The 17,411-nt window shown below is 39.3% G+C and overlaps 1 protein-coding gene across 1 annotated transcript; it reads right to left on the bottom strand.

The window, feature by feature from the left end:
• Positions 1–2,074: 2,074 nt before the first annotated feature.
• LOC135085558 (bromodomain-containing protein 8-like) lies at positions 2,075–16,829 on the bottom strand. Its single transcript, XM_063980335.1, has 11 exons — positions 16,774–16,829; positions 14,711–14,830; positions 14,284–14,387; positions 12,561–12,715; positions 11,456–11,613; positions 9,415–9,555; positions 6,813–6,885; positions 5,162–5,276; positions 4,252–4,386; positions 3,257–3,365; positions 2,075–2,302 (listed from the first exon to the last, which is right to left on the bottom strand). Exons 1-11 carry the CDS (start codon positions 16,822–16,824, stop codon positions 2,180–2,182), a joined length of 1,284 nt encoding a protein of 427 aa, XP_063836405.1. The 5' UTR covers positions 16,825–16,829; the 3' UTR covers positions 2,075–2,179.
• Positions 16,830–17,411: the final 582 nt, after the last annotated feature.

Genomic DNA, 17,411 nt, shown 5'->3' with positions numbered 1-17,411 from the left:
GTACCATAATATTGCATTTTCATCGTACTTACATAAGTATACCAAATTTCAGCTCAATTGGTTAAGGAGAACTGGTTTTAAATTCAGTTGCAAGATTTATCCCATACTAACTAACAAGCGAAGTGCTTGTAAAAATGGTACGCATATCTTTTTTGCGACTAGGTTTCTTACGGCCGAATACTGAAACACTACTCAAATCTGTCACTCAGCTGACGGGCTCCTAAATTTAAGTATCCTTCAATTTTAAATGGTATTCTCAAACGCTACTCAACGGATTTGAAGCCGTGATCAGCTAAGCAGCTCTCAAATGTTTACATAATGGCAACATTTACCAAAAAAAGTATGTTTTCATTTACACAAATGATAACTTTACGTCTTTTATCCATTACACGCAGCATCGTTTGGTTATGTATTGTCTTTTATGGAAATATAATCAATCAACTTAACATAGAACAGTTTATTTTTAGTTTCTATTATATATAAATCTCGTTTTATCATATAAAAATAATAATGCTTGCATTTTTATTTAATTAAAAAAATAATTTTAAATATGATACTTTTTATTGTTGAAATCTATTAAGTGGCGATCGTGGACCGAAACGTAACCACAATTGACATTTATCAATTTTATCATTGTTGACTGACAGAGCATCAAATTGACAAATCAACAACTCTTGGAAATGCTGCTATGCGATGTCCCCTTAATCCTCAGAAATAGGCATGTTTATGTAAAGCGATTTCATAGCAGCTATTTTGGTTGTTACTTCGTGCACTATACGATGCACAGTTGGCTGTTAGATGTGGAAGATATCACCTAGTACACGTTCATAACTTCCCGTTGCGTAGAACAGTAGGGTTATAATAAGTATTTGGTCCACTGGTTGTATGGCATTTGGTGAGGGGTTTCAAAGAGCTTCCAAATTATGAATCCAGAAACAACACCGTTTCTTTAGAGACGCGGAACCTCGCTCGGAATTGCATGTCATTATAATAATATTTTTCAATAGCGTTCAGCCTTATTGCGTTCTTGCGATTAGATCTAGGTATTTCCTCGAGGCTCGAAAGAAATGATAACGATGACACACATTATTTACCACTATTTAGGTTGTTTTAGGTATAACAATAGGATTTAAGATACCGCGCAAGCACTCTCAAATTTAACAGCTGCTTAAGACGATTTGACAGTTGTTTGAGTAATGCTTAGCGTTGAATGGCGTTTCAGTATGCGAAAATTCATTTAAGTGGCGTTTGAGTGCAACTTAATTTGAGAGGTGCTTAAAAATTGAGAACTGCTCAGATATTGTTTTGAGTATGCGAAATGTAAGTTTAGGAGCTGCTTAACTATTTGAGAAGCCGTCAAATATTTAAATGGCGTTTCAGTATTCGGCCGTTAGAGTATTATACCATTTTGGAATCTTGGATAGTTGCGTCAACTTTATAAAAAACTTGCCGCAGTAGTGTTCATACTTTTTTTTTACAAAACGATGAGTCAAAGTGGAGTGAAAGTAAAAATCGTTGAAAATTTTAAGGAAATAACATATTTTGATTAACTTTTGTGTAAAAACTGCAAGGATTCTGGGGGTTTTAAGAGTTGGAGTGAACAACAGCACTACTTAAGTTGCCGATATAAACAGAAAAACAGGAATATTTGAAAAATTGTGGTCGTGGTAATGTAAAATATAATAAGGGTTGTCAATTTTCGTCGAATTTCATAATTTATTGTATAAGTTAAAAAATAATTGAGATAGATTTTTTTCCTTATTTTTCCTAAAGTAGTCATGACTATGTCCATCCTGTGGCGTCGGCTTATCCTTGAATTTTGGGACACGTTGTATGTACTTCAGTAATAGTCATCTCACATGATCTTTTTGATAATCTGTCCTTATGCGAACAAAGGAAGGTAACGTACACATTGCACATTATTTGCTAAATTTGCTAATCTTATAACAAACTTGAGCCATTTCTTTCAATTCAATCAATTCGATTTCATGATGTCGAGAAATAGATTTTACGTTAATAATAATATATTTAACAGCTTGAACTAGTTGTTTAAATGAGTAAATGAAATACAGTATTCATTTCAAATTAGTTTATTCTTAAAAGTTATGTCAAATGTCGTGACGCTGTTACGTCACGTTACAATATAGCAAGTCTCAGTTATACGCTAAGCTATTCTCCGCTAGTGTCGCTTGTGCGGCGCGTGCGGCGAATGTTCGCGGCGGCGCTTGCGGCGAGCGAGCGGCGCGGCGCTCAGGCCCGCGTGTGCCTGCGCCGCCAACAACATGCCCAGCTGGCCTGCAGCCTGCAAGGGAAAAACACCTTTATGTCTGTACTAAGGTCTATCGCTAGCTGTAGGGCTAGGGTGCGCCATGGTAAAATGTTATCGATGAATTTATAAAACACTAGCTTTCCGCCCGCGGCTTCGCCCGCGTGGTCTACATTTATTTTTTTCCAAAATATAATGTAGGCTATGTTACTCGTGGATAATGTAGCTTTCGAATGGTGAAAGAATTTTTAAAAACGGTTCAGTAGTTTTTGAGCCTATTCATTACAAACAAACAAAGTTTTCCTCTTTATAATATTAGTGTAGACATGTTACGACGAGCCTATCGTCGTAAAATCGATAAAAGTTTATAGTGACGTGAGTCCATAGGTTCTGTAGAATATGATACACGATGAGTAGAAGCCATTTTGGTTCAATAAATTCTGTCAAATTATTTTTGTTAAACATGTTTTAACCCAATTTTTTCTTCTTCTTTCATCCTAGGCTAAGGATAAACTTGGCCTTCACTGGTTGGGTTTTTATGGCGGTCAAGCTGTAGATCCTGGCTACACAGGAGTTGCAGCGGTGGGAACGAGAGGGAGGAATAGTCCTCTGAACTGTCAAATGCAAAAAACAGTTCTGTTTGACGTGACGGCGGCATCACGCATCTCTTTTTATCACACAGTGTTGCTGCTAGTGACATCTTGCTCGCTCAATTCTTTGTTGTTCTACTCCGCTAGGGATATTATCTTTATGCCCTAAAGTCCGGTCGCCGAGCTCGTATAATTTCGTCCAATGACCCCAAGCTACTCATCCTTATCGCTCGCGCGTATTTATAATTATTGCTGTCGCGTTCACACACTCACTGTGGCCGCCCGTCGCACAGCAGTAATATAATTACGCGCGAGCGATAAGGATGGGTGGCTTGGGGTCATTGGACGAAATTCTATCTGCTCGACGACCGGACTTTAGATACGCCAATGGTGGACTGACCTCTTCGTGCATCTCCTTGGCCATGCAATACACGCTGTGTTCGCTGCTGTTATACATGAGCGCATTGGACAGCATCAGAAGCACGTCGCGTTGGAACTCCGCCGTCGTTCTGCAGAACAAACGATATTTATTTATTATTTTACTAGCTGACCCGGCGAACTTTGTTCCGCCTTAATGGCAATAAATAAGCAGACTTTTTTTATTTCGAACGGAATAAAAAGTATCCTATGTCCTTCTCCTGGCTCTAAACTACCTCCCTGACAATTTTCAGCTAAATCGGTTCAGCCGTTCTTGAGTTATAAGTGGTGTAACTAACACGACTTTCTTTTATATATATAGATTTATTTATTTCCACACAATTTACACTATCTTTACAGGTACTTAAAACCTAATGCGATAGCATAACTTAATCTAGGCTTAATAATAACTTAAAAACTAACCATACAGTATCTATTTACATTTTATTACTAATAATAGCCAAAGCCGTCCTTGAACAAAGTTTAAACATGAACCGCATCCAAATCGGTCCTACCGGTGCCACAGGTAGAAACTTACACATAGCTGTGAAACTCTTAGCACTTCTTTTTTTTGTCGGAAGTTGAAACCAGGGATGTTATGGATACAGCCGTAACCGAAACTTTCGGATATCCGAAATAAAAAAAAAAATCCGAAACCGTAGCCGATTCAAATGTTTCGGATAGTTTCGGATGTAGGCAGTTTAAATAGTTTTTTGTATAGCATGCCTGATTCACCTTTATAATGCCATCTAGTATCAATTTCTATATTTTTACATTCTAAAGTACAGATTATCCGTAACCGTAACCGAAACTTTCGGATATCCGAAATAAAAAAATATCCGTAACCGAAACCGTTGTAATATTATTTCTATATCCGTAACCGTATCCATAACCGAAACTACATTCCATAACATCCTTAGTTTGAGGTTTTAATACTGGCGCGTACAGGTACTTTAAACCTAAGTTACAGAAACATACCTGATGACGCCATTCTCAATGTTCCTTCGAATAGCTGTAAGGTCCATGGGCCTCTTGACGACGGTACTATAACCGGGCGCCTCCTCATCGCTGATGGGCCTCAAGAATAGCGAAGCATACTTGTGGGCACATAGTCTGTGGATAATTAAAACGATTAAAGTCTGACGAAGTATAGTTAGCGTACCGGAAAACGCACCGTGGGACGTCCACCCACAAGGTGGACCGACGACATCATAAAGGTAAAGCCTGGTCCGTGAGCACGTAGAATTTTGTCCAATGACCCCAAGCTACCCATCCTTATCGCTCGCGCGTAATTATGTTGCTGTCGCGCTCGCACACTCACTGCGGGCGCCCGTCGCACAGTCGCGACAGCAATATAATTACGCGCGAGTGATAAGGATGGGTAGCTTGGGGTCATTGGACAAAATTCTACGTGCTCACGGACCAGGCTTTAGCAGGAAGGCGCTGGACGCAGGCCGCTACCAACCGGCCAACATGGAAAGCATTGGGGGAGGCCTATGTTCAGCTGTGGACGTCCTATGGCTGAGATGATGAAGTATATGTAGTTGTTGCAATTCACGAAGGCGAGTGAGCTTTACACGTGTGGTGACTCGCTACTGTTCGTTTTTCAAAAGTTTTGACAGACATTACACACACAAGTACGTAAAGCTCACTCGCCTTCGTGAGTTGCAAGAACTTGTAGAATTACAGTCTATTGAATATACAGAAAAAGCCATCGCACACCGAGCTTTTTGGAACTCTGTACAATCCGTACCCCACATTTCAAGCTTGAGGTACAAATACACCAATATTTATCAAGGTACAATTGCACCCCAAAACTTATCTTCGGGTACAATTGCACCTCACATATTTATCTTGGGGTACAATTGCACTCCAGCACTAAACCGACCTGCTGTAGACCAGCATGACAGACTTCTTCCACAGCCGATGCTGCCGTTCGGCGTCGCTTGCTGACGGGGAATCCGGCGCGCTCGCTTCTGCCGCGCTCTCCGACCCGGAACATGCTAGAAGGATAAATGGGTTGTATATTTACCTTTAGGTATACTGAGATCCCATCAAAAACAATACTTGTCAAAAAAACCAAGTCTCGCAACTCAGTTGTTCTACGGTAAAAAGTTGTGAGATTCATGTAATACCAAGTCCAGGCCAGGAAATCTTTAACGTTTTACATAAATATATTGACTTGGCCATCGCACTAAATAATTTAATTTACACGTGTTTTCATGCGATGGCCAAGTCAATATATTTATGTAAAACGTTAAAGATTTGGCCTGGACTTGGTATTACATGGATCTCACAACTTTTTACCGTAGAACAACTGAATTGCGAGACTTGGTTTTTTTGACAAGTATTGTTTTTGATGGGATCTCATTTCTTTTTGTATTTTGTAGACAGCAGTTATGTATCTAGAAAACTGGACCGAAATTGAAAAATTTTACTCGACTTGGCGGTTGCACTACCGTGCCCCCAAATCTCATTTCTTTTTGTATTTTGTAGACAGCAGTTATGTATCTAGAAAACTGGACCGAAATTGAAAAATTTTACTCGACTTGGCGGTTGCACTACCGTGCCCCCAAATATTTTAGTTTTTCCTTGATTCATACACCAAACACTACTTATATTCCAAATTTGAAGCTTCTAGGTCTGCTAGAAGTGCCTTAGAATTTTGATGATCGGTGAGTGAGTCAGTCAGTCAGTCAGTGAGTGACAAAATTAAGTAACTTTGACCCGTTATAATTCTTAAACTACTGGTTCAAATTGAATGAAATTTTAAATATACCGTGTCTTTACAATGCCTGCATAGCTAATGAAAATTCAGTCTTCTAGTTTTATCCACAACGAAGTTACAGGCGGTCGAAAATGGCCTGAATTGCTTCGAGAAAAGGATGGTACGGCCGTGCCGCTTTTTTGCTCGACTTGGTGGGGGCACTGCCGTGCCCCCAGATACAGTTATAGGTCTAGCGCTTAACTCAGTACCTGAGGTATGGGAAGGATGTCTTTGTAACGTCAAACGTTAGCGAGCTTTATTAGTTCCAAAATACTGAACTGTCCTATCCATGACATTGACAACGGGGCGCCACCGTCAATACCGGATCGCTGGTTCCGATTTTTGCCATGTTGGAAACCATATAGTTGAACGATGGTAGCGCCCCCCTGTCATTGAGTTCGGTGGGACAGTTCAGCGTGGGTCATCTATAGAACTGTATGCTCTGTCAAATCACAATATGTCAAAACCTCTCCCGTGTGACAGCAAGTTAATAATTGGATTGCTTCTATCTCAAAATTACGAATTTACCGAAAAAAATTTTAATTGTAAGAGTAGGCGCACACCGTTGATTTTTAGTTGGCCGATAGTTGTGCCCGATTTTAAATTGTATGAAGAATCGGCCAAATCGAATCGGCGTAGTGTGCGCACTCCCATACATGCCCATACTGATCAACTGCCCGACTAAACTATCGGCCGACGAAAAATCAACGGTGTGCGCCTACTCTAAATCTTTTGTAATAGACTACTTTACACCAAAGAAAATAAAACTTACTTCTTGAATCGGACTTCTTCTTCCGCGAATAATCTCTTTTCTTCTTCCCATCTTTTTCTTCTTCTCGACTCAGCTGCAAACAAATTGTATTTAGGCTTAAATTATTATTTAAGTTTTTACTGTTAAACTAGTGATAGTCACCCACCCCGGCTTCGCACGGGTGCTAAGTAAGTAGGTATACATTATAAACCTTCATCTTGAATTACTCTATCTATTTAAAAAAAACCCACATCAAAATTCATTGTGTAAAGCCTGGTCTGTGAGCACGTAGAATTTTGTCCAATGACCCCAAGCTACCCATCCTTATCGCTCGCGCGTAATTATGTTGCTGTCGCGCTCGCACACTCACTGCGGGCGCCCGTCGCACAGTCGCGACAGCAATATAATTACGCGCGAGCGATAAGGATGGGTAGCTTGGGGTCATTGGACAAAATTCTACGTGCTCACGGACCAGGCTTTAGTTTTAAAGATTTAAGCATACATAGGGACAGAGCGGAAAGTGACCTTATTTTATACTATGTAGTGAAAACGATTTGGAATAATGGATGAGGGCAGCGAAGGACCGGTCTTTGTGGAAATCCTTGGGGGAGGCCTTTGTCCAATAGTGGACGTTCTGTAGCTGAAATGATGATGATTCTTTTCTACAATAATGCTCCTGCAATGGAGACTGTACATGTGCCGGAAAACGCAGCGTTGACTAACCACAAGGTGGACCTACGACCTCATAAAGGTAGCAGGAAGGCGTTGGATGCAGGCCGCTACCAACCGGGCGATGTGGAAATCATTGGGGGAGGCCACAAATCATAGAAACTAAAGAAAGATGTGACCAGGGGGCGGGGCCGGTGTCGCAGCAATATGCCCAAAAACAGAACACATTGCTCGCGACAGCAATGATGACAGCAGCGACGTCATAATGTAAACAGTTTACATTGCTTGCGTAGTACTAAAGATTATTCGAACGTTGAGTATTGATACCGCAGTGGATAATGAGGACATATTTTGATTACTTTGGGTGTGTGAATTTCTAATGCGACACTGACGGCCGAATACTGAAACACTACTCAAATCTGTCACTCAGCTGACGGGCTCCTAAATTTAAGTATCCTTCAATTTTAAATGGTATTCTCAAACGCTACTCAACGGATTTGAAGCCGTGATCAGCTAAGCAGCTCTCAAATGTTTACATAATGGCAACATTTACCAAAAAAAGTATGTTTTCATTTACACAAATGATAACTTTACGTCTTTTATCCATTACACGCAGCATCGTTTGGTTATGTATTGTCTTTTATGGAAATATAATCAATCAACTTAACATAGAACAGTTTATTTTTAGTTTCTATTATATATAAATCTCGTTTTATCATATAAAAATAATAATGCTTGCATTTTTATTTAATTAAAAAAATAATTTTAAATATGATACTTTTTATTGTTGAAATCTATTAAGTGGCGATCGTGGACCGAAACGTAACCACAATTGACATTTATCAATTTTATCATTGTTGACTGACAGAGCATCAAATTGACAAATCAACAACTCTTGGAAATGCTGCTATGCGATGTCCCCTTAATCCTCAGAAATAGGCATGTTTATGTAAAGCGATTTCATAGCAGCTATTTTGGTTGTTACTTCGTGCACTATACGATGCACAGTTGGCTGTTAGATGTGGAAGATATCACCTAGTACACGTTCATAACTTCCCGTTGCGTAGAACAGTAGGGTTATAATAAGTATTTGGTCCACTGGTTGTATGGCATTTGGTGAGGGGTTTCAAAGAGCTTCCAAATTATGAATCCAGAAACAACACCGTTTCTTTAGAGACGCGGAACCTCGCTCGGAATTGCATGTCATTATAATAATATTTTTCAATAGCGTTCAGCCTTATTGCGTTCTTGCGATTAGATCTAGGTATTTCCTCGAGGCTCGAAAGAAATGATAACGATGACACACATTATTTACCACTATTTAGGTTGTTTTAGGTATAACAATAGGATTTAAGATACCGCGCAAGCACTCTCAAATTTAACAGCTGCTTAAGACGATTTGACAGTTGTTTGAGTAATGCTTAGCGTTGAATGGCGTTTCAGTATGCGAAAATTCATTTAAGTGGCGTTTGAGTGCAACTTAATTTGAGAGGTGCTTAAAAATTGAGAACTGCTCAGATATTGTTTTGAGTATGCGAAATGTAAGTTTAGGAGCTGCTTAACTATTTGAGAAGCCGTCAAATATTTAAATGGCGTTTCAGTATTCGGCCGTGAGTTTCGAACCCAGCGCATTAGTTATCATCTCTCTATATCTCTATGAGGGAGGCCTATGTTCAGCAGTGGACGTCCTGTGGCTGAAATGTTGATGCATGGCGACTAAGGCCCAGAACAGACGGTGAAACGCAACTGCAACGAAACTGCAACTGCTAGTTACTTTTGAGTTACATCTAAGTTTCTGCCATAGCGTCCGTTGAGAGACCACACATGACGCGACCAGTTTGAAACTTTTAGTTTCAGTTTCATTTATCAGAATCATTAGAAAGTTGCAGTTTCGTTGCAGTAGCGTTTCACCGTCTGTTCTGGGCCTAAATGACCTGTTGATGATATCACTGACCTCCATCGGAGTATCATCATCGGTTTCCGTGTGCGTATCTTCGGTCTCTGCTCTCTCTGTTTTTGTCTCTGCGTCTCTTTCTCTCTCTTGCGCGACAGATGCGGCCTCTTCGCGCATCATCTCTTTCAATGGTATTGAATCCTGAAACAACATACAAGTTATAGTTCTGGTACTTAATTCAGTCATTGCCTGAGGTATGGAAGCGGCACGGGAGGGTTTTTGTGACGGTCAATCTTAATCGACGGTTAAAAAGACAATGCCGGAAATTGGCGTCTTTTTTTTTCGCGCGGCCATCGACCAAACCTTGTTTTTTGATTACAAAATAGTGTAATAAACCAAACTTACTATGACATGTATACCTCTAAACTCAGTCTGAACTGAGTTACGAGCATTAGAAGTTTGATGATTTTACATACTAGATTTGCTTTTTGCGCGCAAGTTTTGTAAGAAATTGCAACAAAATAGTGACATTGTATGTGTTAACAAATAATACCAACCATTAAAGGCTCCAGACATCAGTATGGAGAAGAATCAGCGCAATAAAAAAATAGCCCAATATTTATTCCATACTAAGTTTGGTTTATTACACTATTTTGTAATCAAAAAACAAAGTTTAGTCGATGGCCGCGCGAAAAAAAAAAGACGCCACCTTCCATACAAAGTCTGGCATTGCCATTTTAACCGTCTCTGTGATGTAGTGGTAAGACCACCTGCTTCAGACGCAGAGGTCCCGAGTTCGATTCCCAGTGGGGGCAGATTTTTCTGTTCGGTTTGGTTAGTGGTAGGGCTTGTTCTAAGTCCGCCTGGCTGGCTACCACCATCTTACCTAAGTCTGTCGCCATAACAACAATGTTAACAGCATTGTTGTGTTCCGGCAGTTAGAGGTAAGATAGCCAGTTCCTCCGTGGTTGAGGATTCCGGGTGAAGCTCGCTTACACCTTCGGCCTGATCGTCACTTACCATCAGGTGAGATACAGGCCAAAAGTTTCCTCGTTGTGGACAAAAAAAAATCATCAGCGAGACTTCAGATGTGTAAGACGCTCTGTCACGTCATAATATGTCAAGATCACCCCTGCCAAACCTCAGGCACTGACTCAAATAAGCTGCACACGAATATTATGGATGTTTCCTGGGTAAAAAAGCATGAGTTTGAATTCGTCAGTTAACTTATCAAAAAATACTCGACACGTAAATTGCGACAAAGTTTAAAAGAAGAAGCCCGTGACGTCAAAGCGTGCTTGAAAGTGGAGCACTTTGTGACGTCACGCGGAACTTTAACGCATCATAACTTCGTAATTACTTGTTTGATTGACAAATAGAAATATTCGTGTCCAATATTTGTTAATGCAATTGACGGACAGAAAGTTTTTCTTTAAGAAACTAGTTTTTTGGACTATACAGGGATCGAACCCGGGACCTCTCATTGTAATTCGATCTAAATCTGTTTTTTGCTTAGTATTCTAATATCTTATTATGGCTTCAGGCTTTTAACTTTTTTCATATATCGTACTGTTTATACTGCATGCTAAATAATTTGTTTTGGATTGTACATATTTTGACATGCTATTTGTGAAAACTGTGTAAGGCTTTTTGATCTTAAGTATACCCATTTGTAGATCAAATTATCGTAAAAATAGTTTCATCATTAGAGCCACTAACAAATATAATACAGCATTTTGTCATTTAGACATCTTTCATGAACGCATTGTGAAATTTCGCCGTCTCCTTCAATCTACTTGATCTTTAGCGTATCCATTTTATTGTGTTTAACCTTTTTTTTTTGTTAATTTTTTATAATGTTTTAATGTTTTTATTTTCTTTTGCATGCATAAATTTATGCTTCACATCTGTCTCCTTTCCAACTTTGACTGTACAACCTAGCTTTAGAAACTTTAAAGGCCAATGTATAACCCACTTAATTTTAAGCTGCATGTGTCAAACAAGGCTGTATGTTTCTTTAATAAAGATAAATAAAATAAAAATAAAATTAACCGCTTTATCTATATGCTGTTTGTTTTCCATAAAATAAATAAATAAATACCTCAGCATCTTCGTCTTTCTTGTCATCTTCTTGGGTACTCTCTTCTGTGCTTTGTTCCTGCTTGATTTCTTCTAGAATGGGTTCTTCTACGTTGCTTGAGACTTCTATTTCTTCTTCTATGATTTGTTCGGCCTCTGGCTCCGGCGGCGGCGGCGGTTCTGTGGGATATTGAACCTTGAGTATACACCACTACATTTTTATCACCGAAAAAAATTTAACAGGTTATGTAGAAATCAGTAAAATTTAAAGTAAAAAATTATTTTTTTCATAAGGTTAATTTTTTTTTAAATTTTCTTTACTCCGTATTTTACGCGTCACAGCTGGGGCACTCCGCTGCTCGCTAGAGTAGTCGTACGCGCTCGCACATTGCCCCGATCTGTCTGTCTCGCTCACGCCTCGACCACGCTTCCAGTGTTATTATTACTTACTTAGCTAACTTCAAGTAATTTTGAGTTCTAATAAATGTTACATTATCTTACGTAAATAGTGCTAGCGACGCGTGTGTCCATAAATTACCAATTTTGGGATGAAATTTTGAGTAACTTTATTTAACTTTTTTTTTGCATAAATAGGATCAGTATCAATAACTCATTACCCAGAATTTTTTTTTCGGTGATAAAAATGTAGTGGTGTATAGGACAGTAGGTTTATTCTTCTGTGATTGCGTAATGGCTTCCACCTCCTTAATTTAGAACCTGTATGTGTAAGGACGTAGCACATTTATCAACCCGGAAAGGGATCGTAACCGTATCAACTCGAATTGGTCAATATTTTTTGTATGTAGGTATCTCCATATTGCAACGCACACTTATCGGCACCGTAACGTAAACTCGCCTCGCGGTTGACAGCGCGGTTATACGGTTTTGATCCCTTTCCAAATCAAATCAAATTATTTATTAGTAAAAACATAGGTGAACATGTGGGAACCAGGCGGTACATAATGAGTAGAGCTCTATGTTAGGCCTATGAGTGGCGTACTTAGTCTCATATAAAGATTTCCGTGTTGATAAGTGTGCAATGGCCTTAAGTCGTATAATTTGAACTTTATAACAAAGCCACAGAGTTCAAAATCCATTAGCTCACTAAATACAATAAATACACAAACCTGCGACCGTTTCTTCCTCCTTGCTTTCCTGCGACTCTTCGACTGGCGGTTCTGTGGGCAGCGGAATGGTTTCCGCGGGGGGCGGGGCTTCGGTAACGGGGGGCGTGGCCTCTGGCTCTTCAGGGGGCGGGGCTATCTCTTCGGGCGGTTCCACGCTGGTGGAAAAGAGATAGGTATAACCAGGCCTGTTCATCTCCGCGAGTTTACATCGAAAACAAAACACGCACGATGGCCCACCTACAGGATACTATTCGACAAGGCCTCACATACGAGCGAACATTGACTCACGCATGCGTATTCTTGTGTATGATGGAAGAAAATGGTGTACTAAATACTGTGCAGTATTTAACTGCCTAAATAATAATAAAAACACAGAATGTACTTTTTTAACTTGCCTCAAGACACTGAGAGGTAAATAAGTAGTTAATATTATTCATGATAATTCATGCTAAATCATGTATTTCCTCCGCCATTTTCCGCAGTTTGGCACCTCACGTCACATCATTTTACCGAAGTCAGCCCTATAGCTTCGGCGCAGTGCCGATCACTGACGTTTGTCAACAAAATGGTGCTTGACTCTTGAGACAGGCTAAATTACACCATATTGTAAATGACATTGAGCATACATTTTTTTAAATACCTTCGCGAAGTAAAACTTCTGTACGTAGTACTTATTATTATTCTGTGGTATAACTCACCGAGGTAAACAGGGTTTAAGTACAGCACAAATTATAGAAAGAAAGAAATATTTATTACGATGAACATCACTTAGAGAACAAAGAAAGTATACGGAAAAAAGACAGAAATCTATACTAATATTATAAATGCGAAAGTAACTCTGTCTGTCTGTTTCGCTGTCACGCCTAAACCACTGAACCGATTTTGATGAAATTTGGCATAGAGAGATAGTTTGAGTCCCGGGAAAGGACATAGGATAGTTTTTATCCCAGTTTTTGAAACAGGGACGCGCGCGATAAAGTTTTTCTGTGACAGACAATATTCCACGCGGGCGAAGCCGCGGGCGGAGAGCTAGTAGCACATAAATAAGTACATATTACAAGGAAATAAAAAGTGAACTGAGCAGTGCCACCCTGTCGTACAGCGATGCCCATCGCAATGGGACCCCACTCAGCATATGCCGAGACCCACGGTGGGGAAGGCCTTAAACCTTGGTTTTCAGTGTGCCCCATACCGAATGGAAGTCACAATATAGAGGGTGGTTTGTTGTTTGTTTGTTACTCTTTCACGCAAAAAATACTGAAATTATTTTGATTAACCTTTACACTATTATTTTGATTCATCACAATAATATTACTGGCTATGATTCATAACGATGTAATTTAATTTATCATGCTGTGTATACTAATTATGGCTTACGGTCCAGTTTGTAATTTATTAACACTTTCTTTACGATCAAGCCTAGACTGTAAACTTTATATACCTATTATAAATAAATACATAAATGTGACAAATCAAAATTTCGGCGAAGTTGCGGGCACAAGCTAGCGTTTGATTTATGAGTCTCGTTTTGACAGTTTTAAAAAGTACGTCAATTGATTGGTGGTGTCAATTTTTTTTATGCATAACAAGGCAGTTATTTGACCACAATCGCACCTGATGTTAAGTGGGATGCAGTCTAGGATGGTACATATCTGCCATGTAATTGCCTATTCACTCTCGCCTTGAAAAGGTAAATAGTCTATTTTGGGACACCCTGTATTACCTTTCGACGTCGACGGGCTGCGATTCCTCCTCCGCGTCTTCATTGTTTGCTGCCTCCTCGGGCTCCGGCGGTGGTGGTTCTATTTCTTTCACTTCTTCTTTTACCTGTTTGAAATAAATATCCTACTATAATATTATAAATGCGAAAGTTTGGATGTCTGGATGGATGTTTGTTACTCTTTCACGCGAAAACTATTGAACGGATTTTGATGAAACTTTACAGTATTATTCTTTATAACCCAGAATAACATATAGGCCATGACGATCTGTAACAAACTAAATTTCACGCGGGTGAAGCCGCGGGCAAAAGCTAGTTTGTAATATTGTAACGGGTTGTAAAAGTACTGTTTTTGCGACAAACGGCATAAACGCTCTTAACAGTGTAACCTTCTTGGTGATTTAAATAAATTAAATAACAATTTACTGACCTTTTGCTCGTCCTGTATGACCTTGATCTCAGGCGTGGGGAATTTGACCTCGGGGAAGGCAATCTTGACCTCGGGCTCTTCGGGCGGCGACGGCTCTTCTATCGGGACTTCATGGGACACCTGGGTGTTTATTTTGAACTTTATTTGTATGTACAGTCACGGAATGAAAAGGTTCGTCAGTTTTCAAATTGATTCCTTCAACGAATCACGAGCACATATTATTATTACCTTTTGAAACTATGTTACAGAATAATCTCGAGTTAGAGAAAATAATCTTTAACTGTTCGTCAGTAACGTTCAAAATTATTCAGATCAAAGTTGTTTGACGATTTAACTTGTCAAGAAGATTATTATGATTGATAAACTAAAACCTTCTTGTTGGTTCAACCTGCCATTATCTATTACATAAAAAAAACTACATTTTGTAACATTGCACTGATGGGATAGAAAAATAAACAAGCAAAACCTTATTCGTTAGCAAACGTCATATTTATTTAAATGTTAGCAGCACTGTTTCTTGCATGGTTATGTTGGCAGGTTTGACTCTTACAGTACCTACCTATAGTCTGGTCAGTGAGCATGTAGAATTATGTCCAATGACCGCAAGCTACCCATCCTTCTCGCTCCCGTGTAATTATATTGCTGTCGCGACTGTGCGACGGGCGCCCGCAGTGAGTGTGCGAGCGCGACAGCAACATAATTACGCGCGAGCGATAAGGATGGGTAGCTTGGGGTCATTGGACAAAATTCTACGTGCTCACGGACCAGGCTTTAGTGCAAGCGAAAACCGACACTAAGGTCACGAACCTTTTCATTCCGCGACTGTACAATAAGCCACAAAACTATCTAAAGGTGTAGCGTTTGACTGAGTCAGTGCCTGAGGTATGGGAGCGGCGCGGGAGGGTGTTTTTGATGTCAAACGTCAGGGAGACTTTTGATTTTATGGTCTGTCACGCCTATGTCAATTTCACACGTATACAGGTGTCCCAGAATGGGTGAATCAAACTGCTAGAGGAGCTAGCTCTACTATGTACTAACCCTAAAAATATGAAAAAAAAAATAAAGCGCATAAGGACACAAAAAAATTGTTTTGAAAAAGTGAAAATAAATCAGCTTTGCCTAAGTATTTGGCTATAATTGCTGCGTTTGGAGTTTATTTGTACTTTTTTCTTACTAATATTAATTGTACATGATCGCTTCGTTTATCTGTAAACAAACTTTTGAAAATAATGTCTAGATATCGAGTTTAGAGCACTTTATTTAAAAAAAAATCCGAACTCAATTTTTTTTCTTCATATTTTTTAGGGATAGTACATTAGTAGAGCTACCTCCCCTAGCAGTTTGATTCACCCATTCTGGGACACCCTGTATGTCAATGTCACCCGTCCCGTGCTGCTGCCACACCTCAGGCGCTGACTGAGTTAAGCTATAAACATAGTAAGGGCACAGAATAATAATAAGTACTACGTACAGAAGTTTTACTTCGCGAAGGTATTTAAAAAAATGTATGCTCAATGTCATTAACAATATGGTGTAATTTAGCCTGTCTCAAGAGTCAAGCACCATTTTGTTGATAAACGTCAATGATCGGCACTGCGCCGAAGCTATAGGGCTGACTTCGGTAAAATGATGTAACGTGAGGTGCCTAACTGCGGAAAATGGCGGAGGAAATACATGATTTAGCATGAATTATCATGAATAATATTAACTACTTATTTACCTCTCAGTGTCTTGAGGCAACTTATAAAAGTACATTCTGTGTTTTTATTATTATTTAGGCAGTTAAATACTGCACAGTATTTAGTACACCATTTTCTTTATTTTCTTCCATCATACACAAGAATACGCGTGCGTGAGTCAATGGTCGCTCGTATGTGAGGCCTTGTCGAATAGTATCCTCTAGGTGGGCCATCGTGCGTGTTTTGTTTTCAATGTAAACTCGCGGAGATGAACAGGCCTGGTAAGGGTAACAACCTAGTCCATACAATCGTACTGTATTTGACAATCATATTTTGGTTGTAACCTGTTTTGTACGTCTTAAAATAAAAAAATAAACAACTTACCGGTTCCACCGAGTTCAGTATCACGGTTTCTGGCATGGCCTCTACTGACATCGGCTCTTCCTGCAAAGATATACAGGGCGAGTGTGAAATAGTAAATATGAGCATCAAGCGAATGTGAACCGTATGGAGTGGGAATAAAGTATAAATTGCATCGACATAAAGTATTTTGTAAATTGAAATTATTTGACGCGATTCAATGATCAATGAACCTTATGCCAAAGATAGTGTGAGTTTGAATTGACTTCAATGTAGTCGTAATTTATTTATTTATTAATATTAGGAAGACCAATACGGCTAGCACGAAAAACTTTCGAGTTCGAATCGTTTGCATATTCGACAAAATTCGATACTCAATCTTCGAATAAATGATTCTCAAAATAAGTTTCGTGCAACCATTTCTCATACTAAGTTCACTTTACGACAGGTTCACAAGGGCACTGTTGTAGTTTTCGTACTAAATCTTTTGATGGCGATTCGAATACGCAAACGATTCGAACTCGAAAGTTTTTCGTGCTAGCCGTACAAGGTTTACATAATTACTGTAAGCTAATATAGATCATACGCAGTGGGAATAAGGTTAAAATTCTATTGAATCAAGCTCGATGCGTTTAAACATTTTATACTGGCATTATAATATG

Source organism: Ostrinia nubilalis, chromosome 28, assembly GCF_963855985.1.
Source record: "Ostrinia nubilalis chromosome 28, ilOstNubi1.1, whole genome shotgun sequence".
NCBI classification, from domain to species: domain Eukaryota; kingdom Metazoa; phylum Arthropoda; class Insecta; order Lepidoptera; family Crambidae; genus Ostrinia; species Ostrinia nubilalis.
This window is presented reverse-complemented; position numbering and strand designations above follow the sequence as displayed.

What these genes read in the sequence shown, in the direction of transcription:
- LOC135085558 (XM_063980335.1), bottom strand. Translation starts at nt 16,824, where the DNA reads ATGTCAGTAGAGGCCATGCCAGAAACCGTGATACTGAACTCGGTGGAA. An exon ending in ATGATGATACTCCGATGGAG is followed by an intron (nt 6,886 to 9,414) that starts GTCAGTGATATC and finishes ATTTGTTTGCAG; the next exon opens with CTGAGTCGAGAAGAAGAAAA. An exon ending in GTCATGCTGGTCTACAGCAG is followed by an intron (nt 4,387 to 5,161) that starts GTCGGTTTAGTG and finishes AATTATCCACAG; the next exon opens with ACTATGTGCCCACAAGTATG.